The sequence below is a fragment of the Bufo bufo genome, chromosome 11 (genome assembly GCF_905171765.1).
Source record: "Bufo bufo chromosome 11, aBufBuf1.1, whole genome shotgun sequence".
Taxonomy (NCBI): Eukaryota; Metazoa; Chordata; class Amphibia; order Anura; family Bufonidae; genus Bufo; species Bufo bufo.
Window position 1 is genome coordinate 37,564,852 of NC_053399.1, and position 25,314 is coordinate 37,590,165.

General features: G+C 50.9%; 1 protein-coding gene across 1 annotated transcript in view; it reads left to right on the forward strand.

Annotated features, from left to right (window-relative positions):
- CDAN1 (codanin 1) overlaps positions 1–22,468 on the forward strand; it is a 137,160-nt gene extending 114,692 nt beyond the window's left edge. The window contains exons 27-28 of the mRNA XM_040411692.1: positions 18,694–18,789; positions 21,743–22,468. Of these exons, the coding sequence (XP_040267626.1) occupies positions 18,694–18,789; positions 21,743–21,868 (222 nt within the window). The 3' untranslated portion in view covers positions 21,869–22,468. The remainder of the gene's footprint in view (positions 1–18,693; positions 18,790–21,742) is intronic.
- The last annotated feature ends 2,846 nt before the right edge of the window (positions 22,469–25,314 follow it).

Sequence of the window (25,314 nt, forward strand, 5' to 3'; positions counted from 1 at the left end):
TGTAATGATACCTTTCACTTAGTGATTTGTTACTTCATTCTTGAGAAAAAGTACCCGCCTGGCCCTGTCAGTTAAGAAGAAGAGGGAGGAGCTGGAGATGCGCAGAGTGGCTTGGTCCTGCCCTTGGTGCACTTAATTGCTCATTTGCGTATGGACTAAGTACTTGTGCTCCCAGACTGACGCAATGGATCACCAAGTGAAAGTTATTGTTATATTCATCTTAGATGGCTACAAAGCATTGGGGGGAAATTTATCAAGACCCTTGTGTGCTGCGCTGGTCTTGCAATACAGTCCAGGGGATATCAAGGCGCAGGCCTCATCATAAATTAGGTGCATCCTCTGGTATTCCAGGTGACTGAACAGCTCGGAGCTGCCATAAGATTTCTGCTTTCATCTATGCCAGAAAACTGGTGTAAAAAGATAAATGTGACTGCCCCACTGCCTCCCCGGAAAGTGGTGAGGACATTGTACAAACGCCACTTGTGTTAAAATTTCTTGCCCATATTCATTGGGGGACACAGAGACTGTGGGTATAGCTATGTCCTCTAGAAGGCGTTGACACTAGTAAAAGCTGTTAGCTCCTCCCCTGGCAGCTATACCCCCTCCAGCCTGGAGAGAGAGCTTCAGTTTTTTTCTAGTGTCAATAGGAGGCAAGACCTCCCTGCTCTGCAGGGAAGCTCCTGAAGACTTTTTTTATTTTTTTCCTTCTTTTTCAGATGGGAAAACAGTGGATGCCTCGCCTCCCTGTTCTCCCGGGGTCGAGTTGCGCCAGTTCCGGTCACCCGCACTGCTGCCTCCCCCACAGAAGACAAGGTGGACCAGGGCAGCCTCACTCCCCTGCATCCTGCCAGCCAAAGGGTCACCCATCCAAGCCCCCCTTTTCCAGCGTCCTGCCACTACGGTGCCAGCTGAAGGGGTGACCCTGCTGGACCAGAGGAGGGGTGAAGATGGCGGCAAGACAGAAGATGAGGTGAGTACACGGGACAATCACGGATTCAGACTCTGGCGTGAATCCGGAACAATCTCATAAGATTGCGTCTACGGTGGCCAGTAGCACTGGTCGTAGGCATTACCCCCTTCCTTAGGCGGAGTAATTGCACTACTTCAGGATATAGTTCTGACCTTATACATTGTCCCCTGCCATAGGTGGACTAAGTACAATAACACTGTTTTCAGTGCATTCCCCCTTCTGTAGGTGGCGGAATTGCACCTCCACTGGGTTCAGTACTTGCCGTATTCATTAGCCCCTTAATAGGTGGAGCGATTACATTCTCACTGGTTACAAGGTGTGCTGTATGCATTCCCCCCTTACTCAGGTGCTAATTGCTCTCCCACAGGGTACAGGACTGCCATATGCACTAGTTCTCGCCATGGGCATTAACCCCCCTTCTTAGGTGGGGTATTTTCCTTACCACTGGCTTAAGTACTCCGTACGCATTCCACCTTTCATAGGTAGGGTAAATACACCATTATTGGATATGGTCCGACTGTCGCACTATCCTTCCATAGGCGGAGTGTTGCACGTCACTGTGCTTCCTACTTGCCTTACCCCATTTCGCAAGTGATCCACTAGTGGGGGAATACCTGAACATCTTCAGATTCTGCAATTCAACTGCGCCACGGCTCTAGATGCCTTCGCTTATTTCATAAGGGGGCATGGCAACAGTCGGTACTCTTACTCTAGTGCTATATGAGTGCCTCCAGTGGTTACGGTGACTATTCCTCATTGTGTTCCTTTGGAGCTGGTGTTGGGCATGATTATAACTCCTCTGTCTTCTCAGGGGGTTTACTAGCATCACTTGTGTCCTAGAGACTCCCATCTCCATGGGCTTCCATTGTTCCAATCGGTCATCATATTGTCCGCATCAGTAGTAGTGCGTACACCATTGCACATATATGATGAGTACGTTCCAGCAAGTCAAGTGTTACACTGACTCTATATTCCCTTTCCACCATTCCTGATGTGGGAAGTGGTTGTGCTGGCACTCTGGTTTAGCTTTGCAGCCTGTTCTCCTCCGCTGGTGCGGATTTTATGCTGGTACTAGCGTTCGCAGTCGCTACAGTGGGGCATTCCCTCAGGTGGGGGTTCTACCCTGACGCTGGCTTGGCAGTTGTTCCTGTTCATCGCCCTTCCGAGGTGGAGCGTTTAATGTTAGCTCTCCTTCCCTGGGGCAGTATAATACCGTGGCTTCTACCGGATTCCTCTACTCTGCCCCTCAGTTTGTGCTGGCGGGGCACGCTGCAGCTCCTACGGTATGGGGGTCCTGGAGTAGCCATTACATACTCTGGCTCCTCCTGCACGGCGCCTTTGTCAGTTGACTGATTCTTATATCGCCGAATTCGGGGGCGTACGCTGCACGGCCTCCTCCTTAGGCGGAGTATGGCACCGCCGCTATCATCCGGTGGCTACTTCTGTGTACTGCCAGTCTCAGATGGGGAATGGGCTTCGCCCTTCCCCCTTTTTCCTTCCGTTTATTCCTTCTATGGCTTAGGGTTCACGGCCACTCCGCAAACCTTGGTAGCTCCTATGTTACTACTTCCCCTCATCTACGTTGGTGCAGGGTATTGGTTCTGTGGGTTTTTCTTCCAGTCTTGTTCCGGACAGACTGTTGGGCTGTGACGTTTTCCATATTCTCCTTCTACAGGTGAATCCTACCCGTTGGTCCTGGGTGTACTACCCGTATCTACAATTACCTCTCTTGAGACTTGACTAGTGCTGTCACGACTGTTGATGGAGTTTCGTTCCTGGAACGGAACACCCCTTCTATTCTTCCTCCTCGAGGCGGGAGTTTTTTTTCTCTCTAATCTTGGTTTGGTCGAAAATTCCGTCGAGCAGTGTTGCTACATCGTCAATACACGGTCGCTGACGGAACTCCACCGCCGGTGATTCTCATATTGTCTCTACTTTTACCTATCCAATGCGTTGATTCCTTGGCTTGCGGTTGGACATGCCTCATTCAGGCATTCTTTTCTCGGTAGTTTATCAGCCAGCTTCTCAGTCTCCACACAAGCCTTGTCGGCTCGGGGGACATTGGTGGACCACTTACCGTTTCCGTGGAGCGCTTCCCTTTAGCAGGGGTGGATCCTGCAGTCCTAGGTTTTTGCTTGGACATTAGTTCTTTGCTGGGTAAGGTTTGGCGCTGTGTTTCCTTTCCAGCGTCCTCTGACCCACAATACCTTCCTTCAGGGAATGGCACATACGGTTCCTCCATACCGTCCTCCTTTACCGCCTTGGGATCGGACCTTAGCCCATTCAGCGCTCCGGAATTCTCCCCTTGAACCCTTGCGGGAGATGTCACTCCGACTCCTGTCCTGGAAGGTGTTTTTTTCTTGTGGCTATCACATCCATCAGACGGGTGTCCGGGTTAGGGTGCTCTCTTTCAGAGAACCTTCTGGTTCTGACAGGGATAAGCGGTTCCCTGGCCCGTTCTTTCCTTTCTCCCGACGGTGGTCTCTGATTTCCATTTCAATGAAGAAACTGTCCTTCCATCACTGTGTCCCTCCCCTTCACACCCTAGGGCAGTGATGGCGAACCTTTTACAGACCGAGTGCCCAAACTGCATCCCAAAACCCACTTATTTATCGCAAAGTGCCAACACGGCAATTTAACCTGAATACAAATATAGTATATCTTCCATATACGTAATCATTTAGCTATAGCCTGCCTATATTCAGTGCGCTGTTCATAGTGCGCCCAGCGTTGATAAATGTAGGAAAAGCCTAAGGCATATTGGTACACCATAGACTTTTTCCCAGGGTGCGGGTGCTCACAGAGAGGACTCTGAGTGCCACCTCTGGCACCCGTGCCATGGGTTCGCCACCACTGCCCTAGGTAAAGGCAGTTAGGTCATTTGGACTTTGTCAGAGTCCTGACGATTTATTTGCCAGCCTCCAGTTCCTTCTGGCGTACGGACTCTCCTTTGTTTTTGTCATTCTGGAGGGTCCTCGCAAGGCATTGCCGGCCTCCAGGGTGGCAATTGCACGTCTGCATTTGCTTAAGCATACTGCACCCGGGGCAGGGTTCCGCACTTCGGTGTCACGGCTCATTCCACCAGAGCGGTGGGCGCTCTTAGGCTCGGAGGATTCAAGGTTCGGCCGCGCAGTTGTGCAGGTCGGCTACTGTCCTCCTTACGCACATTCACTTAATTTTGCCAGGTGCATACTTTTCTCGTTCATTCCATTGGGGGACACAGACCATGGGTATAGCTTAGAGATATTACTAGGAGGGACACTATGCAAAAAAAGAAGCTCCTCCTCCTCGGGCTATACCCCCAGGCACCTCCAGGAGAACTTCAGTCTTTGCTTAGTGTCCGTTCAAGGAGGTTGACATTTATTCTTCTCCTGTTTGTTATTTTTTTCTGGTTTCAGATGGGGACGCAGGTCAGCATTGCGCTTTCCTGGCCCCTGTGGAGGGTCTGCCACGGTCTTCTGAAGGTTCCTGGCTACCTCCCATTCCCCCACAGAAGAAAAGTGGATCCAGACTCGACATGTTAGCTCTGGCATCCCACCAGCTGCTGGGACACCTGCTGCCTACCCTCCACCAGAGCACTGCTCTCCTTGATTGGAGTCAGACGTCTGAAGAGGTGAATCCCTGCTGGTCTGGACATCGAGGGAGCATGCTGTGCAGATAAGTATTGCCTGCTTCAATCTCCCTCCTTTCCCCCCCTCCCCCCACCCCTTCATGTCGTCTGTCTGGCGCTCTGTGACCTGAGGTGAGCTAGAGAAGGACCGGCTGGGGGCATTTTTTCCCGTTGGGAGGGGGCCTTTCTGGGGAGGGCTGGTGATTCCACTGATACCTGCCTGCAGCTCAGACTATGGCCGCATCGGCGGCAATCTTGGCACTGAAGGAGTGTATTTTATCTTATGGCCGCTGCGCTCTCTGCAGCTCCCGCCGGCCTGCTCCTCCCGATATTAACCCCCGCTGCGCCGTATCTGGCGAAGGGGTGTATTTGAAATGCGCGCGCGCGCTTATTTCGCGCCGCAATGACGCGTCCAAGGGGGCGGAGCCTCGGCGTCCAGCTCTGTCTCTCCCTACGCCGGAGACTCTGCTGGATTGCGGCCGTGCAGCTCCTCAGTTCTCGGTGACCGGAGACTTCTGCTGTTGCCTGGGTGGTAGGAATTGCAGCAACCTGGTAGGAAATCTTTTTTGGAATACCATCATGCCTAAACCTGGGGCCCCTAAGCCTTCCAAGGCTTCCTCTCAGGCTCCACTGGAGTCATGTAAAATATGCCTTAGGCCTTTTTCTGTCACTGGTTCCTGTGACTCATGCCCTGCTCCCGGACAGGATCAGCCTCCTTCTCTTGCTCAGCCCGGTCCTCCCTCTGCCCCTGCGGATCCAGCGGTACCCGCCTGGGCCTCCGCCATGTCTAATGCGGCAGCTGATCTGGCCTTAGTTGCCAAGGCAGCCATGTCCTTCATGGAGCGCATGGCGGCTACTACTCCAGTGGCATCCACCACTCCATCCCCGCTCAGCGACTCTCACAGAGGGCGTCTGACTTCTAAAAGGCAGCGTGAGCGGCAGCATTCCTCCTCGGATGACTCCGCTTCTCCCCCTCGCCTTGAGGCATGCCCGGTTGACTCTCCCCCTCGCAGGGAGCGCAAATCCGATGGGGAATTGTCCGGATCGGACGAAGTCACGGAGCGGGAACCCCTGCCTAAGCTTTCCACCATGGTAACCGAGTTGGTGGCAGCTGTCCGTGACACTTTTAATATACAAGGGGATTCTCCTCCCTCCACTAGTCGGGAGTTCTCCCTTTTTCCACCCAAGAAACAGGAGTCCGCCGTGTTCCCTATTCACGAGGAATTCACTGCGGTCCTATCAAAAGCTTGGGATCGACCTAATCAAAAATTTTCGGCCACCAAGCGTATGGATACGCTTTATCCTTTTCCAGCTGACACAGTGGAAAAGTGGACTTCTTCCCCTAAGGTAGATCCTCCGGTGGCCAGGTTAGCCAAGAACACGGCCCTTCCCGTCCTAGACGGTTCCTCTCTGCAGGATGCGGTGGACAGACGTTTGGATTCACTTTCCAAGTCCATCTTCTCGCTGGCGGGCGCTTCCCTGCGACCGGCCTTTGCGTCGGCTTGGGTCGCCAGAGCCCTTACAACGTGGTTGCAGCGCCACCACCAGGATCTGTCAGAGCAGGACGCCTCTGCAGATACTCTGGATTTTATCATCCAGATGTCTCAAGCGTCTAAATATCTCTGTGAGGCTTCAATGGACATCGGCTCCCTCTTTGCCCGTATTTCGGCCCTCTCTGTCATTCAGCGCAGGGAGGTCTGGCTGAAGGTGTGGGATGCTGATGCCTCATCCAAGCGATCCCTCGCTAACCTTCCCTTTGAAGGGTCCAGGCTCTTTGGGGCTCAACTAGATGAATTCATTTCTGCCGCAACAGGGGGCAAGAGCACTCATCTACCCCAGCCCAGGACCAAGCGTCCCTTTCGGTCTCGGCCTTCAGGTTTCCGGGGCCAGTCCTTTCGTCGCTTCTCCACTGCCAGGACGCCGTCATCCTCATCGGCAGGGGGGTCCCAGGACTCCCGCAAGAAGCCTTTCTTCAAGCCCCAGCCTTCTTGGCGGCCTCGGGCGCAGTCAGCCCGTCCTCCTGCTCCCAAGCAACCCTCCGCATGAAGGGGTGCCCCCACCCCTCGTGGTGGGGGGCCGTCTGCTCTCCTTTCAACAGGTCTGGAGGGCTCACGTTCAGGACGCCTGGGCTCTGGAAGTGGTGACGTCCGGCTACAAGTTGGAGTTCGCGTCCAGCCCGCCGGAACGTTTTTTCCCTTCTCGCGTTCCGGGGGATCCAGCCAGGGCCTCGGACCTCTTTTTTGCGGTCTCCTCTCTTCTGGACCGTGGTGTCATTTCCCCCGTTCCCCCAGAAGAGCAAGGGACAGGTTTTTACTCAAACCTGTTCGTTGTTCCAAAGAAAGAGGGGTCAGTGCGTCCAATCTTGGATCTAAAACTTCTCAACAAGTTTCTACGGGTGCGGAAGTTTCGCATGGAGTCCCTTCGCTCCGTTATTGCTTCTCTGCTTCCAGGAGAATTTCTCGCGTCTGTGGACATTCAAGACGCCTACTTGCACGTCCCTATTGCAGAGTCCCACCATCGCTTTCTGCGCTTTGCCATAGGGGGGCGTCATTACCAGTTCGTCGCCCTACCTTTTGGGTTGGCAACCGCCCCTCGAGTTTTTACGAAGATTCTGGCGCCTCTCATGGCGCTTCTTCGCACCAGGGGCATCTCTTTGTTACCATACCTAGACGACATCTTGATAAAAGCTCCGTCTCTTCCACAGGCCGAGGACAGCATCCGAATCACGGTTCAATCCCTGGAACGGTTCGGATGGCTGATCAATCTCCCCAAGTCCTCTCTGCACCCCTCCCAGAGACTCTCGTTCCTGGGGATGATCTTGGACACCTCGATTTCTCGGGTGTTTCTTCCAGATTCCAAGGCTTCCCAGATTCGTCTGGCAATGGTGCTCCTTCTACGCTCTCCACGTCCCACCATTCGGGAGTGCATGCGGGTGCTGGGCCTTATGGTCTCCTCTTTCGAGGCGATTCCGTACGCCCAATTTCACACTCGTCCGCTACAACAGATGATCCTTGCCCTCTGGAACAAGAACCCTCGGGGTCTAGACACTCCTGTTCGTCTGTCCCGGCAAGTTCGAGCGTCTCTCCCTTGGTGGCAGTCTCCCCTGAACCTATCGTCAGGAAAGTCCTTCCTTCCGTTCTCCTGGACGATAGTCACCACCGACGCCAGCCTCATCGGTTGGGGAGGTGTTCTCCGGAACCTCACTGTTCAGGGTGTCTGGTCGACGGAGGAATCCCGTCTCCCGATAAACGTTTTGGAATTGAGGGCGATTTTCCACTCCCTCTCCCATTGGACTCCTCTCCTGGCGACTCGCCCGGTGCGGGTTCAGTCGGACAATGCCACGGCTGTGGCTTATGTCAACCATCAGGGCGGGACTCGCAGTCGGGCAGTAATGCGGGAAGTAGCGAGGATCCTCTTATGGGCGGAGTCTCATGTTCCAGTATTGTCGGCAGTGTACATCCCGGGAGTCGACAATTGGACGGCGGATTTTCTGAGTCGCACCAAGGTGGATCCGGGAGAGTGGTCTCTCCATCCGGAGGTGTTCGAGGACATCTGCCACCGATGGGGCCGTCCGGACGTAGATTTGATGGCTTCCCGGCTCAACCACAAGGTGCCGGTGTATCTTGCCCGCGCTCGAGACCCACGGGCGGACGGGGTGGACGCGCTGGTATTTCCATGGCAGCGGTTCAGCCTCCTTTACGTCTTCCCTCCGATTCCTCTGTTGCCGAAGGTGCTGCGCAAGATCGAGGCGGAGGGGATACCAACCATTCTCATCGCTCCGGATTGGCCTCGTCGCGCCTGGTTCTCCAGCGTCTCTCGTATGTTGGCGGACGTCCCGTGGCCTCTGCCCGACAGAGAGGATCTCTTGTCTCAGGGGCCGCTCTTCCACCAGAATTCACGGCAGCTGCGTTTAACGGCGTGGCTGTTGAGACCGCCATCCTGAGGAAGAGAGGCTTCTCTGATGCGGTGGTAAGAACCATGATCAGGGCTCGAAAGCCGGCTTCTTCACGAATCTATTATCGCACCTGGAAGGCCTTCCTGGTGTTTTGTGAGAAATCGGGCTACTCGCCCCTACGTTTCTCTGTCCCAGTGGTGCTGTCTTTTCTCCAGTCCGGCCTCGACATGGGTCTGTCGCTCAGTTCTTTAAAGGGTCAGGTTTCTGCTTTGGCTATCTTTTTTCAGAGGTCCATTGCCTTTTTGAGACCTGTAAAAACCTTCCTGCAGGGGGTGGCGCATTCGGTTCCTCCGTATGTGCCTCCCTTGCCCCCCTGGGATCTCAACTTGGTTCTGCGCGCCCTTCAGGTGGCGCCTTTTGAACCTCTGAGGGAGATCTCTCTGGTTTTACTCACCTGGAAGGTAGTTTTTCTGGTGGCCATAACCTCCATCAGGCGAGTTTCGGAGCTGGCCGCACTTTCCTGCCGGGAACCTTTTCTGGTCTTTCACCAGGATAAGGTGGTGCTCAGGCCGGTGCCTTCTTTTTTGCCCAAGGTGGTTTCTCCCTTCCACCTTAACGAGGATCTTGTCCTGCCCTCTTTTTGTCCTTCTCCGGTGAACCCCAAGGAATGCGCTCTCCACTCCCTGGACGTCGTCAGGGCCCTGAAGGTGTACCTGGGGGCTACCGCTTCCTTCCGGCGTTCAGACTCTCTCTTTGTGATTCCTGAAGGGTCCCGTAAGGGCCTGGCGGCTTCCAAGGTCACCGTGGCGCGGTGGATCCGTTCCGCTATTGCTGCGGCATATCGCGCTCGCGGCCACGTTCCGCCGTCGCGGATTACCGCTCACTCCACAAGGGCAGTGGGTGCTTCCTGGGCTAGACGCAATCGCGCATCCGTTTCCCAGTTGTGTAAGGCGGCCACTTGGTCGTCCTTACATACTTTCACAAAGTTTTATCAGTTACACTCTCTGGCCTCGGCTGATGCTGCTCTTGGGCGCAGGGTATTGCAGGCTGTGGTTCCGGTTTGACTACTGGACGTTTATTCCTGGCGGTGTTGGATTTGTTCTTTTTTCCCACCCCATGGACTGCTTTGGGACGTCCCATGGTCTGTGTCCCCCAATGGAATGAACGAGAAAAGGAGATTTTTGTGAAACTCACCTGTAAAATCTTTTTCTCGTAATTTCCATTGGGGGACACAGCTCCCGCCCCCTTTTTTTGGTTTACGCCTTAGGGTGTGCTGTGTGATGGTTTCCATAATGTTTTGTTTCCGTTCTCCTTCTCCTACTGCTTTTGCAACGACTGAAGTTCTCCTGGAGGTGCCTGGGGGTATAGCCCGAGGAGGAGGAGCTTCTTTTTTTGCATAGTGTCCCTCCTAGTAATATCTCTAAGCTATACCCATGGTCTGTGTCCCCCAATGGAAATTACGAGAAAAAGATTTTACAGGTGAGTTTCACAAAAATCTCCTTATGCATCGGCGGGCGCCGCCTTTGGACCGCAGGTCTTGCACTCGGCAGTTCTTAGTTGCCTGCAGGGGCGCTTGCTCCATGGGTCTGTGGTTTTCCCTCCCTGTGGACTGCTCTCGGACGTCCCACGGTCTCTGTGTCCCCCAATGAATATGGGTGAGAAAACGAGATTTCTCGCCCATTCCATTGGGGGACACAGACCATGGGTATAGCTTAGGCCATTACTAGGAGGAGACACTATGCAAATAAGAAAGAACAGCTCCTCCTCCACTGGCTATACCCCTATGCTCCAACAGGAGGACCTCCGTTTTAGCTTAGTGTCGGATAAGGAGGTGACTGTCCTGCTCCTGCAGGGTTGTCCCTGTAATTTTTCTCTTCTCCTGTTTGTTTGTTTTTCTCAATAGAGGACGCAGGGTCGCATGGCGTCCCTGGTCTCTGTGGAGCGAGCGCTGGGGTCGAATGGACGTCCCCGGCTACCTCCCCTTCCCCCCAGAAGATAAGTGGAACCGGGCTCTACCTGCAGCTCCGGTGGCCTACCAGATCCAGGGTCACCTACTCCTGCCCTCTATCCAGTGCACTGCCAGTCATTGTGCCAGATGACTGAAGAGGTGACCCCGCTGGTCCGGAACAGAGGGTGAAGACTGCAGGACTCAGATAAGTACATCGGCTCTCCTGCAATCTCCCCCTCCCCCCGTACTAGAGGTGTGACGCGGTGCTTTAGGGCTTACCTGTGGATCAGGGTGGCTGCTGGATTGAGAGGGAGGAGGGATTCCTTTTTGAGGCTGTGATTATTCGCAGCGCCTTGCTGCTGCGCCTTTTCCCGTTTGCGCGGAGGCCTTTTTAACCCCTTCATTCATGGCGGTGGACGCCATTTTCAGAGCCGGCGGTCTGCCTTTTTTTTTTATTTTTTTTTTTATATATTTCCCGCGCGGGTTTCACGCGATCTGTGATGCGACTGGGGGGGCGGAGCATATCGCGTCTACTCTGGCGCTTCCGCTTTGCCTCAGCGCTGCTCCACACTTGGCTGCTCCTCCAGCTCCTCAAAGGTCACGGTAGGACTGTAGCGTTCTGCCAAGCTGGGAGACCCTGACTCTGGGATTGTCGCCATCATGCCAAAACCTGGGGCCCCCCAAAAATCTAAGGTGGCAACTCAGGTCCCTCTGGGATCCTGTAAGGTATGGCGGTTACTGGATCCTGTGACTCTTGCCTTGCCTCAGGACAGGATCATCCTCCTCCCCCCTCCTCCAATCCAGCCCAGTCCCTCCACCGCCCCTTCGGAGCCCTCCTGGGCCTCTGCCATATCTAGGGCGGCCGCAGACTTGGCCCAAGTCTCGCGCGCGGCCATGGCCTTTATGGAACGCATGGCGGCCACGAATCCTGTGGTTAGCACCACTCCACCTCCCGGTGCCCCCCACAGAGGACGTTCAACCGTTAAGAGGCAGCGTACGCAGCAGCATCCCTCCTCGGATGACTCTGCTTCCCCCCCTCGCCTGGAAACGTGTTCAGCCACTCCCTCTCGCAGGGACTACAGGTCTGAAGGGGAAAGGTCCGGCTCGGACGAGGACACGGAGCCAGAACCCTCGCTCTCTCTGACACCTTTGACATCGAGGGGAACCTCCTTCTACTAGTAGCCAGGACTTCCCCTTTTCCACTCCAGAAAACCGGAGGCAGTCACATTCCCCATTCATGGTGAATTCGCCAAGGTCCTTTCAAGGCTTGGGAGCGCCCTAATCACTGTTTTTCTGCCACAAGGCGCATGGATACTCTTTATCCTTTCCCGGCAGATAATGTGCAGCAGTGGTCTTCTCCTCCTAAGGTCGACCCGCCGGTGGCCAGATTGGCTAAGAATACGGCAATACCTGTCCTGGACGGGTCCTCCCTACAGGACTCCGTTGACAGGCGTTTGGACTCTTTCCAAAGCCATCTTCACTCTGGCGGGCACAGGTCTGCGGCCCGTGTTCGCCTCTGCCTGGGTAGCCAGGGCGCTTTCGGTGTGGTTACAACGCCATCATCGGGACCTTGCGGAGCAGGATGCATCTACGGACACCCTGAACTTTGTCCTCCAGATGTCCCAGGCGACAACATTCCTCTGTGAGGCCTCATTGGACGTCAGCACTCTTTGCGCGGATTTCGTCCCTCTCGGTCACGCAGCGCAGGGAGGTCTGGTTAAAGGTCTGGGACGCCGACGCTTCCTCCAAGCGCTCTCTCACTAACCTTCCCTTTGCGGGCTCCAGGCTCTTTGGTGCTAAGCTGGGGGATCCAGCCCGAGCTTCGGCCCTTTTACAAGCGGTTTCTTCCCTTCTGGTCCGGGGAGTAGTTGTCCCAGTTCCTCTGGAGGAACAGGGGGCAGGTTTCTACTCAAATCTCTTTGTAGTGCCAAAGAAGGGGAGGGATCAGTGCGTCCGGTGCTAGATCTGAAGCTATTAAACACAAGTCCCTGCCGGTGCGGAGGTTCCGGATGGAATCCATCCGCTCTGTTATTGCTTCTCTTCTTCCAGGGGAGTTCCTTGTGTCGGTGGACATCCGGGACGCCTATCTGCATGTCCCTATCGCAGAATCTCATGTCAGAAAACAAGAAGTAACAAATAAAGATCCGACTGACTTGATCTCAAACTAAGGAACATATGGGTGAGCCCTATAAAAGCCCTAGAGCTCTCCCTGACTGCTCAGCCCATGCAAAGATCTCTGATAGAAAGTTGCATGTCCACGTACCTAGACTGAGTGACACCTGAAAACCCTATAATAGTGAGGGGACACGACCACTGGCTCCCTGCAATGAATACGGAGGGAGTCAGGGTCACCTAGGATCAAGCCAACCGGAAAACACAAAGGAATAGACTTATCTGAGGAACCAGCAGTTGCAACTTCTAGCAGTGAGCACAATCCAGGAAATAGTATAAACCGCAAAGTGAGGCAGTATGGGAGGGGATATAAAGGGAGGCAATCACTGCTAATAGAGGACAGCTGGGAATGGGAGAAGAGATGTCAAAGCGAAACCAAAACAAAAGAACATCATGCAGGAGTTACTGAAGAACGTCTGTCAGAACTTCTCAGAGATCTGGCGGTGACATCTCACCACAGATTCCTGCGCTTCGCCATTGGCGACCGTCATTATCAGTTCGTCTCCCTTCCCTTTGGGCTGGCGACAGCCCCGCGGGTATTCATAAAAATCTTGACGCTGCTCATGGCGCTTCTCCGTACCAGGGGCATATCTCTGCTGCCCTACCTGGACGACATACTGATAAAGGCTCCATCTCGTCTCCGGGCCGAAGACAGCGTCAGGATCACTGTTCAGACTCTGCAACAGTTCGGCTGGCTGATCAACTTCCCGAAGTCCTCTTTCCGACCTTCCCAGAGGGTGACCTTCCTGGGAATGATTATGGACACTGCTGCAGCCCGGGTATTCCTCCCGGATTGCAAGTTCTCATGGATTCGGGAGTCGGTGTCTCGGCTTCTGCACTCCCCGTGTCTCTTCATCCGGGAGTGCATGCAGGTTCTGGGGCTTATGGTGGCCTCCTTCGAGGCAGTCCCCTTTGCCCAGTTTCACACGCGGCTTCTGCAGCAGGCGATCCTGTCCTTCTGGGACAGGATGTCGAAGGGGTCTGGACTCTCGGATCCGCCTTCCTCTTCGGGTTCGCATGGATCTTCCGTGGTGGCTGTCCCCACAGAATCTGACTTCGGGAAAATCCTTCCTCCCAATCTCCTGGACAGTCGTCACCACCGATGCCAGTCTCCTGGTTTTGGGCGACGTTCTCCGGGCTCGGACGGTTCAGGTGGTATGGTCAGAGGTGGAAGCCTGCCTTCCGATCAACATACTGGAGCTCAGAGCAATTTTCCTCTCTGTCTCATTGGACACCCCTCCTAGCGGGTCTCCCGGTAAGGATCCAGTCGGACAATGCCACAGCCGTGGCCTACATCAATCAACAGGGCGGAACCCGCAGCCGGCCGGTGATGCAGGAGGTGAAGAGGATCATCCAGTGGGCGGAGGCTCATGTTCCAATATTGTCTGCAGTGTACATCCCAGGGGTCGAAAACTGGACGGCAGACTTTCTCAGCCGCAACAGGGTGGATCCGGGAGAGTGGTCTCTGCATCCGGACGTATTCGAGGACATCTGTCACCGTTGTGGCCACCCGGACGTGGACTTGATGGCGTCCAGGCTCAACAACAAGGTTCCCACTTTCCGGAGGCGTACGGGGTGGACGCTCTGGTGTATCCGTGGCAGCACTTCACACTCCTCTGTCTTCCCACCACTGCCTCTACTCCCAAAGGTTCTTCGCAGAGTCGCGGCAGAAGGAATCCCGACCGTCCTCATCGCCCCCGATTGGCCTCGCCGCGCCTGGTTCTCGGAAGTCACTCGGATGCTGGCGGCCGTTCCGTGGCCTCTTCCTCTCAGGGAGGACCTGCTGTCTCAAGGACCTCTCTTCCACCAGAATTTACAGCCGCTTCGTTTAACGGCGTGGCTGTTGAGACCACCATCTTGAAGAAGAGGGGCTTCTCGGACTCTGTCGTGAAGACCATGATCAAAGCCAGGAAACCAGCTTCCTCCCGGATATACTATCGTACCTGGAAGGCCTTTCTTGCCTTTTGCAAGAAGATAGGTGCTTTTCCCCTTCATTTCTCCGTTCCGGTGGTCCTCTCCTTTCTCCAGTCGGGTCTTGAGATGGGAATGTCCCTGAGCTTTCTGAAGGGTCAGGTCTCCGCTCTGGCCATTTTCTTTCAGCACTCCCTGGCTCTGCTGGGTCCGGTGAGGACCTTCCTGCAGGGGGTGGCGCATTCGGTCCCTCCGTATGTCCCTCCTCTGCCCCCCTGGGATCTGAACCTGGTTCTGTCTTCTCTCCAGGCGGCTCCTTTTGAGCCTCTGAGGGACATTTACCTGTCTTCTCACTTGGAAGGTGGTCTTTTTGGTGGCCATCACCTCTATCAGGAGGGTATCGGAGCTGGCCGCCCTTTTCCTCTAAGGAGCACTTTTTGGTCTTCCACCGGGATAAGGTTGTACTGCGCCCAGTCCCTTCTTTTTTGCCCAAAGTGGTCTCCGCCTTCCACCTTAATGAGGACATTGTCCTGCCATCCTTTTGCCCTGCTCCGGCGAACCCCAAGGAGCGCGCTCTCCATTCTCTGGATGTTGTCCGTGCTTTGCGTGTGTACCTGTCGGTTACTGACCCATTTCGCCGCTCGGACTCCCTTTTTGTGGTTCCCGAGGGGCCTCGTAAGGGTCTGGCGGCCTCCAAGGTCACTGTGGCTCGGTGGATTCGGTCGACTATTGCCATGGCCTATCGATCCTGGGGTAGGGTTCCACAGCGGGGGTTACCGCGCACTCCACCAGGGCGGTGGGGGCCTCCTGGGCTAGGCACAATCGCGCCTCTACATCACAGCTTTGTAAGGCGGCCACCTGGTCGTCCTTACATACCTTTACAAAGTTCTACCAGCTGCACTCTGGCATCGGCTGATGCTGCCCTAGGGCGCAAGGTATTGCAGGCTGTGGTTCCTGTTTAACCGTTGGACGTTTTCCCTCTGGTTGTGCTGGTCTTCCCACGCCATGGACTGCTCTAGGACGTCCCATAGTCTGTGTCCCCCAATGGAATGGGCGAGAAAAGGAGATTTTTTGTGAAACTCACCTGTAAAATCTTTTTCTCGTCTTTTCCATTGGGGGACACAGCTCCCACCCATTCTTGTCCGTTGCAGGAGAGGTTGGTTATATTCTATTGGGACCTTATGCTTAACGACCCGATGGCGGTGTTCCTGGGTTCGGTTTTTCTTTGTTACTATTTGGTTTTTGGTCTCCTTCTTCTACTGCTTTTGCACGCACTGAGGTCCTCCTGTTGGAGCATGGGGGTATAGCCAGTGGAGGAGGAGCTGTTCTTTCTTATTTGCATAGTGTCTCCTCCTGGTAATGGCCTAAGCTATTCCCATGGTCTGTGTCCCCCAATGGAAAAGACGAGAAAAAGATTTTATAGGTGAGTTTCACAAAAAAAATCTCCTTTTTTGTAAAACTTACCAGTAAAATCTTTCTCGCTCTTCATTGGGGGACACAGCACCCACCCAATATTGTTGTTCGGCCACAGTTGTGGCTGTTGCTGGTTAGAACCTAGTTCGGTTCTTGGCATTGTTGCTGTTCCACGTTTTTTTCGTTGGTTTACTTGCTTCTCCTACTGCTTCTCACAAACTGAAGCTCTCCAGGCTGGAGGGGCTATAGCTGCCAGGGGAGGAGCTAACAGCTTTATCTAGTGTCAACGCCTCCTAGAGGACATAGCTATACCCACGGTCTCTGTGTCCCCCAATGAAGAGCGAGAAAGAGATTTTACTGGTAAGTTTTACAAAAATCTCGTTTTTGTTACAGTGACTTTTACAAACAGCGTTTGTGACTTTTTTTACACACAAAAAAAAATGGCGTAGGGATATTATAAATCCCTCCCCCTTTTTCAATGTGCCTGGTTTAACAGTAAATTTCCTGGTGACCCTCCCCTTCAAGAATGTTTCTGCTTGCTAACTGCAAGGAGGAAACTTGAAAATGTTTGAAACCTATACAATGAAGAAGCTTTAGCAGGGCTCCAGATGGCGACCATTTGGGTCGCCAATGCGACTTAAAATTTGCAGATGGCGACAAGACTTTTTAGTCTTGTCATCATTTGCGACTTGAGCCGCGCTCCTGCGCAGCCTAAGTTCTCTTCAGTAGCACAGTGGAGAAGGAGGGAGTCCCTCCCTCTCCACTGTGACGCGGCCGCCACTGCCACCAATGGGGATATAGCAGGGGAGGAGCTGTCGCCACTGCGCCACCAATGAATGTAAAACATAAGTATAGGCAGCGGTATCACAGACCCGGCTCCAATAACAGGGCATGCGATCTGTGGCACCTGAGGGGTTAATTGCCTCGTATCGTACCGCTGCAGACAATTGTATAAAGGAGTTAAAGAGGACCTTTCATGGGTCTAAAGAATATGAACTTAGTAGCAGGCTGCATAGAGCGGCGCCGAGGGATCTAAGTGCACTTACTATTATTCCTGGGCGCCGCTCCGTTCGCCCGCTGTGGCCCCCGGTATTTTCAACATTCAGAGCAAGGAGGAGGAGACGCCAGTGTCTCTCCGTCTCCCTGACAGCAGCGCTGTCCAATCGCAGCGCAGAGCCAGGGAGAGAAAAAAAACTCCCTCGCTCTGAGCTCTAATTGGACAGCGCTGCTGTCAGGGAGAAGGAGAGACACTGACGTCTCCTCCTCCTTGCTCTGAATGTTGAAAATACCGGGGGCCACAGCGGGCGAACGGAGCGGCGCCCAGGAATAATAGTAAGTGCACTTAGATCCCTGGGCGCCGCTCTATGCAGCCTGCTACTAAGTTCATATTCTTTGGACCCATAAAAGGTCCTCTTTAATTACATTCATTGGTGGTGCAGTGCGCCCCCCAAAGCCTACCACCCCCCCCTATTATCACTTGCCACAAGTCTCCCCCCCTCCCCCCATTATCACTGGCCACAAGTCGTCCCCGTCTCCCCCCCATTGTTATATGGTGGCCACAGGGTCCCATCCCCTCCAGTGGTAGCAGTGGCAGATTACACTGCTGGGGCTCAGATCGTTACCATGGCAGCCAGGACGCTACTGAAGCCCTGGCTGCCATGTTCAGCTCCCTGCTGCTGTGTGCACTATGCACAGGGCAGCAGGGAGATGTGTGAGATCCTATTCACCCTGATAGATCTCTATTAGGGTGAATAGCACAAGGGATGAAAAGATCCAGGTTCTAGTCCCTAAGGGAAGAAATGGTTATTAAATAAAAAGTTTAAAAAAACACCAAAATACTAAGTTTAAAGAGGACCTTTCACCTGTATAAACGATGTTAACTGAGTATGCTGCCATATAGAGCGGCGCCCGGGGATCTCACTGCACTTACTATTATCCCCGGGCGCCGCTCTGTTCTTCCGTTATAGGCTCCGGTACCTTTGCTTCTTAAGTTATAGTAGGCGGGTCTTCCCTTGTCCTGTGGGCGTCTCCTTCTCCTAGGCTGCAGCGCTGGCCAATCGCAGCGCACAGCTCACAGCCTGGGAGGTTTTTTTCTCCCAGGCTGTGAGCTGCGATTGGCCAGCGCTGCAGCCTAGGAGAAGGAGACGCCCACAGGACAAGAGAAGACCCGCCTACTATAACTTAAGAAGCAAAGGTACCGGAGCCTATAACGGGAGAACGGAGCGGCGCCCGGGGATAATAGTTAGTGCAGTGAGATCCCCGGGCGCCGCTCTATATGGCAGCATACTCAGTTAACATCGTTTATACAGGTGAAAGGTCCTCTTTAAATGGCCCCCTTCCCAGTTTTACATAAAAAAAAATACAAACAATAAAGAATAAACATATTACATATCGCCACGTCCCAAAAAGTGTGAGCTATTAAAATATAAAAAAATATTCCCGCTCGTTGAAGGCCGTAACAGAAAAAAAACCTCTAAACCCAGCAATTCGCCATTTTTAGTCACCTTGTCCCCCAGAAGATTTCCCTGGATGTGAGAGGTATGTGGTGCTGTTTTCTCCTATATGTAGTGCTGGCTCACTACTGTCACCTGCGTCTCATCTTCTCAAAGTCCTTTTTTTTTATTATATGCATTTTAAATTTGGCAACTAAAAAATGTAATTTTGGCTCCTAAATTTTTTAGTTTAGGAGCCAATGGCTCCTGGTAATTTTTTTTTGTCTGGAGCACTGTTTAGATATTTACATGCATTTTTTTGTTCTTTCCCTTGTAATGCAGTGGGAACTATTGATGTTCATGCTACAACAGCTGGCTGGAATGGGACTGCTAAAGCATGCCGATATCCGCAGACTGCAGGAAGCCCAGCGGACTTCAGTAAGTATATATTAGTATTTCTTGAAAACGTTAAGTAGGAAATAAAATGTTCCAGAGAACATTCAGCACTCTTTGTTTACACCAATTGGCCATACCCTTACATGCTGCGTATTTACTGCAGCAGAAATTATTCAGTGTTTTACGGCAGCGAATGAGATTTAAACAAAATCTCGTGAAAAGTACGTTTTCTGCAGTGCGAATTGACCCGCAGTCCGGATTCTACTTCCGCAGCATTTCAGTTTACGGAATTTCTTCGGAGCTTCACAGTGCTCCAGACTAAAAAAAAATACCTAGTAGCCATTGGCTCCTGAACTGAAAAATTTAGGAGCCAAATTAAATTTTTAGTTGCCAAATCGAAACCGAATCAAAATTTTGATATCGTGACAACGCTACGCCGATTAGATCGGCGTAGGGTTGTTTCGATACCAAAATTTTGATTCGCTTTAGTCACCATAAGTAAGTATTGCGATACTCAATACCACGCAAAAAATAAAAAAAACACCAAAAAAAGCTGCATGCATTTCGCTATTTATGAAACGTTCGGCCCATAATAGAACAGTCCTATCCTATTTTTTGGGGTGACAAGGTAACTAAAAAATGGCGAATCACATGGTTTGGACTTTTCGGACGCAGCCTTATGTAATATGTTTATTTATTTATCATTTATATATATTATATGTAAAATTGGGAAAGGGGGGATTTAAACTTAATATTTTAGGGTACTTTCACACTAGCGTTTTTCATTTCCGGCATAGAGTTCCGTCACAGGGGCTCTATACCGGAAAAGAACTGATCAGGCATATCCCCATGCATTCTGAATGGAGACTAATCCGTTCAGGATGTCTTCAGTTCAGTCATTTTGACTGATCAGGCAAACGAGAAAACCGTAGCATGCTACGGTTTTAATTCTGGCGAAAAAAACGGAAGACTTGCCTGAATGCCGGCATTTTTCCCCATAGGAATGTATTAGTGCCAGATCCGGAATTCTAAATACCGGAATGCCGGATTCGTCCTTCCGGTCTGCGCATGCGCAGAACGGTAAAAATGTGTAAAAAGATACAAGACGGATCCGTCTGTCCGCATGACAAGCGGAGAGATGGATTCATTCTTGCAATGCATTTGTGAGATGGATCCGCATCCGGATGCGTCTCACAAATGCTTTCAGTCACATCCAGATCGGCGGATAGTTCCGACTACGGAACTGCCCGCTGGATCACACTGCCGCAAGTAGGAAAGTAGCCTTAGTGTTTGTTTTTTTTTTTTTTTTTTTACTTACTATTAGCCCTCTTAGGGGCTGGAACACTTGTCCTATTCACCCTTAGGCCCCTTTCACACGGGCGAAATTTCTGCGCGGGTGCAATGCTTGAGGTGAATGCATTGCCCCCGCACTGAATCCGGACCCATTCACTTCTATGGGGCTGTGCACATGAGCGGTGATTTTCACGCATCACTTGTGTGTTGTGTGAAAATCGCAGCATGCTCTATGTTGTGCGTTTTTCACGCAACGCAGGCCCCATTGAAGTTAATCGGGCTGCGTTTAAATCGCAAGGAAGTGCGGATGCGGTGCGATTTTCATGAATGGTTGCTAGGATGAAGGTCTATTCACTGTATTATTTTTCCTTATAAAATGGTTATAAGGGAAAATAATAGCATTCTTTAATACAGAATGCTTAGTAGAAGGTCAATTGAGGGTTAAAAAAAATTATAATAATGAAGTCACCTCCTCCAATTGATCCCGTAGCTGCTGGTCTCCTGTTCTTTCTCCAGGACCTGTCGTGACATCACTGTGCTCATCACATGATACATCACCATGGTAATGGACCATGTGATGAGCTCAGTGATGTCACCACAGGTCCTTTGACAGGTCCTGAAGAAAGAACAGGAGACCGGCAGCTACGCGAACAATTGGAGGTGAGTTAATTATTTTTTTAACCCTCATTGGCACTGCGCCACCAATGTTTATTATACTGGGGTGTACCCGACCTCTATGACAGGGAGCTGTGATCCGCTGCAGTTAACCCCTCAGGTGCCGCTCCGTCATAGAGGTCAGGTGCCGGCTATTTGATTCCAGCACCCGCCCCCTGTATCTGTATTAACAGGTCAGTTATCTTCATTGGTGGCGCAGTGGCCACAGCCCCTCCCCTCCTCCTCCTGTCTCTCCCCTTATTGGCGGCAGCAGCAGCACAGGGGGGAGGGAGAGACTCCTCCTCTGCGCTGCTGAGAAGAACATCGGCAGCGGGGCAGAGAACCATCATCTCCTGTGCCCGCTGCTGTATTCAAGGGCAGTGCTGCGGCGGCGGGTCTAGTCGCAAATGGCGACAAGACTAAAAAGTCTTGTCGCCATTTGTAAATTCTAAGTCGCATTGGCGACCATTTTGGTTGCCATCTGGAGCCCTGCTTCAGATTTTGACCCGAATTTCACTGTTTGCAATGCGTGTGGTGAAATCCTGGGCAAAATTAGCAACAAATTCCTCTTTGGAACCGCAGGAAAATCTGCCCTTTGTAACTGTACCCTACAAGTCATTTATTTTATCCAGCACTTTAAAGTGGTTCTCCAGGTTTGTAATATGTTTGACCTGTGGAGGGAAGCATACTTGCTCCCCGCCACCAAGTTACAGCTCCTTCAGTCTATAGCTGCATTTACCAGACTCCAGTGCCCGCTTGTAAACTTCCAACACAGATGAGTGACGTCATCGCTGCTGCAGCAGCACACGTGACTTCCATCTGGGCCGGAAGATTACAAGCGAGGACTGGAGCGCGGTGGACCAAAGAAGCCGGAATTGAGTGGCGGGGAGCAGGGAACTATGCTTCCCAAAATAGGTCTGATGGGGGGGGGGGAGGGGGAGAGAATGCCTTTTAAGGTTGTGTCTATTTTCAGAATCTAGTAAACATGGGTAGATGTTTTAATATATTAGGCAAAGTATTAATATTAAAAATATTTCCTTCTCTTTAGGACTTGTTGGTGGAGCTGGATAGATTAGTACTTGGATCTGAAACTCTAAGAAAACCTGAGGAACCAAAAGACTCACCACATATACATGTGAGACACAAAGTAACAGGAATCATAGCTCCCAGCTAGTCCCAGAATCAGTCCTTGTATATTCATTGCTGCTGCTGCTATTTGTGCTACACTTCTCACCTGTGAGTAAATAAGGACAATGAACTGTCAGTGACCATACACCTGCTACCTGCAGCTAACCCACAAGTGACTCTGACCTGTAAGCACATCTTTATTCAGATTTTATATTTATCTGTAAATATTTTAGAGGGATATGTGTATTTTTATGGAACAGTAACACAGTAAGCAACTGACATGGATCTGCAGCACATGCAGAATGTGTTTCACTTTCAGTAGACACGTTGCCTAATAGGCACAGGTGACAGGTCCACTGTCATCCCTATTTTACTTACCTTAAATGTATTCAGAAATCTTTGTTTCAAAAAGTGTTGGGACCTATTCTCAGGCACGGTCTCGTCAAACAGCTGGATGGCAGGGTGTCTGTATTCGGACCTCCCACCAATCAGCTATTGATTAGCTATTCTGAGTAGGTCACCAACATTTTACTGGCAGAAAACCCCTTGAAAGTAAGTCTGCCACCTCCAATATCAGTTTTTAAGCAAGCATGCCACCATGTTTGGTGGGTGCCCCAAACCATACCCTTTTGGTGAAAATCCAGTCCTGTAATCCTGAGAACTTTTTGTATTTTTTATTTTTATTTTTTTTGTTTGTTTGTTTTTTTGCAAATAAGGTCCTGGACTGTCAACCATATAAGAGGATGAGAAGTTGGGTGGTATTAATGGCATTGTGATGGTGCACCAAAGACCTTATTTCCATAGAAATAAAGAGAAGCATATTTGTCGCTTGTGCTTACTTTGAAACTGATTTTGGAGGTGCCAGGCATCCTTGAAACCAACTGTCATCAAGGTCTTTTACTTACTATCACTGGACCTGTGTCTTGAATTTTAGTAAATCATTTTTTTATCTATATTAAATCACAAATTCTGAGTTTATAACTCAGTGTGGAAGATTTGTCTCTGATTTTATATATTAGAGTAACTAAACTTTAGGGACATTTCAACAAAAATGTATTCAAATGTCATAATAGCACTTTTTGTAATATACTTTATTAATGTATTTTTAATAGACTTTGCTATGCCAGGATTTAGTAAACCTCCAGGGGGTACGGGCAGGAGCAATAATGTGCGCTCCTGCGCTGCGGCCCCATTGTGAAATTGTCAACTCTGTACACTGCTGAGAAGTCAGCGGTGTACAGAAAAGTGGTTTTAAGTGCACGGGGAAAGGTGCTTTTTTTTTGGGGGGGGGGGGGTGTAAAGTGTTTTAAAAATACTAAATAAATTAATAAAGTATATTACAAAAAGTGTTAGTATGACGTATTATTTTAACAAAAATGTATTTAAAAGTTTAGTTACTCTTTAAGTGCACTGTGTGTGATAAAGGAATGCTACAATTTAAAGCGGCACTGTCACCCGGATCAACCCTTTACAACCAGGCAGATAGGCTGGCTGACGCTGATTAAAACGATACCTATCTTTTATCTGTAGGTAATAGTGTTGTGGAGAAATGTGAAGTCTTATACATATGCTAATGAACTATTGGAGCACCAGGAGGCTGGCTTATGCGGTTCAAGCACTGCTCCAGAGACACCCCTGACGCCCCCTCCCTTTAGGTTGACAGCCTGCGCACCCGCTGTCTAGAATGGCACGTGCGCACAACATCTTCAGCTTCATCTCAATGAGCGAAGGTTCATACTGCGCACATGCTATTCACAGCACTGAACCAGAAGTGGCAGCGTTTTAATCAGCGTTAACAACCCTACCAGGACATATGCCCGGTTGTATGGGGTTGATCCTGGTGATAGAGCTGCTTTAATAGCATACATTGTTCATTCAATGATTCATAGGCCAGTGTTTTATTTCTACACAAAGTGGTAAAGAAATCTGTTTCTGTTTTAAAAGTGAAAATAAAGGAATGCATTGTCTTAAGCTTCTATTTCGCACCTTTGTCTGCTTGCTGTCATTGGGTGGAAAGATTCTTATTTGCATGGAGAGGATGAAAGCTATCTTGACCATAATCTGCTGACAGCTGCAGTTTGTCAAAGGAATTATCCTGGAAAAGATAATGTTGCCTTATCCTCAGATAGGTCATCAAGTCCCAGCATCCCTGCTGATTAGCTGTTTCAAGGAGCTGCTGCACTCACCAAAGCTCTGGTCAGGATGCAGGCTCCCGGCAGCTTTCCAAGCACAGCGCCATACATCGTATAGTGGCCGTGCTTGGTATTGCAGCTCAGCCCTATTGACTTGAATGGCGCTGAGCTGCAACTAGGACACGTGACCGATGTACAGTGATGTCGCTGGCCTAGGAAGAGGCTGCGGTGCTCAAAGTCTCTTCTAACAGCTGATTGGCGGGGGTCGCGGATGTCACATCTCCGCAGATCTGATACTGATTACCTATCCTGAGGATAAGTCCATACATGTCTTTCCCTGGATAATCCATTTAAAATATATCAGCCTAGGTTAACCAGCAGCACCACCCCTAGCTATATCGTAACAAGCCTATCAGCTAGGTTTCCGCAGGTCTGCCACAGCCCTGCCTGAATTTGAAGGTGGGCAGGATTGTGTCAGCTGCAACATGGCTGTCTGGTGAAAACCCAGCCTCGGTGTATAAATCTATTCCATGATTTCAAGAGGAGATCTTAAAAATGATGAGGAATAAAAAGTATATTAGAAGTCTGATAACAGTCCATAATACAATTATATTCTCTTTTTTTCAAATAATATAGAAACAATTGAAAACTTGTTACAGATAATTTACACACAACGATTCTCACTGTAGAAGTGATTGAAAGCTGATCACAACAGACTGTAGCATGTAAATCCACTCTAAGGCTGGATGCACAGGACTATATGTACTTTGCAGTGTGGATCCGCAAAATACGGATATTTTCCATGCACATGCCATAATTTTCTCACTCCTTGCACTAGAACTGGCTATTCTTGTCCGCAAAATGAACAAGAATAGGATATGTTCTGTATTTTGCATAACTGCCACACGGATGCGGACAGCACACAGATGACATCTGTATGCTGTCTGTATTTTTTACGGACCCATAGAAATTAACGGGTCCATGTGCGATCCACAAAATTGTGGTTCGGACGCTGACCCAAAAACCAATGCTGCTAACATAGTTCTGTTTGCCTTGATGTCTTTTTGTGGCCCACTAAAGATTAAGGCTAGGGCTACACGGCGACACTTGTCACACAAAAGTCGTGCAACAATTTTCATAATGATAGTCAATGGTGTCGAACTGCGACACAACAGTCTCAAAAAATCCATCCAAGTTGGATTTTTGTGCGACACCATTGACTGTCTTTGCAAAAAATGTTGCGCAACACATTTCGCAATGTAGTTGTACTCTTTTTGTCGCGTGTCACTTCAATGGGTCCACAATCCGGAGATGCGGTGCGGAACAGCAGCACGGAAGGGAACCCTACGGAGTGCTTCCG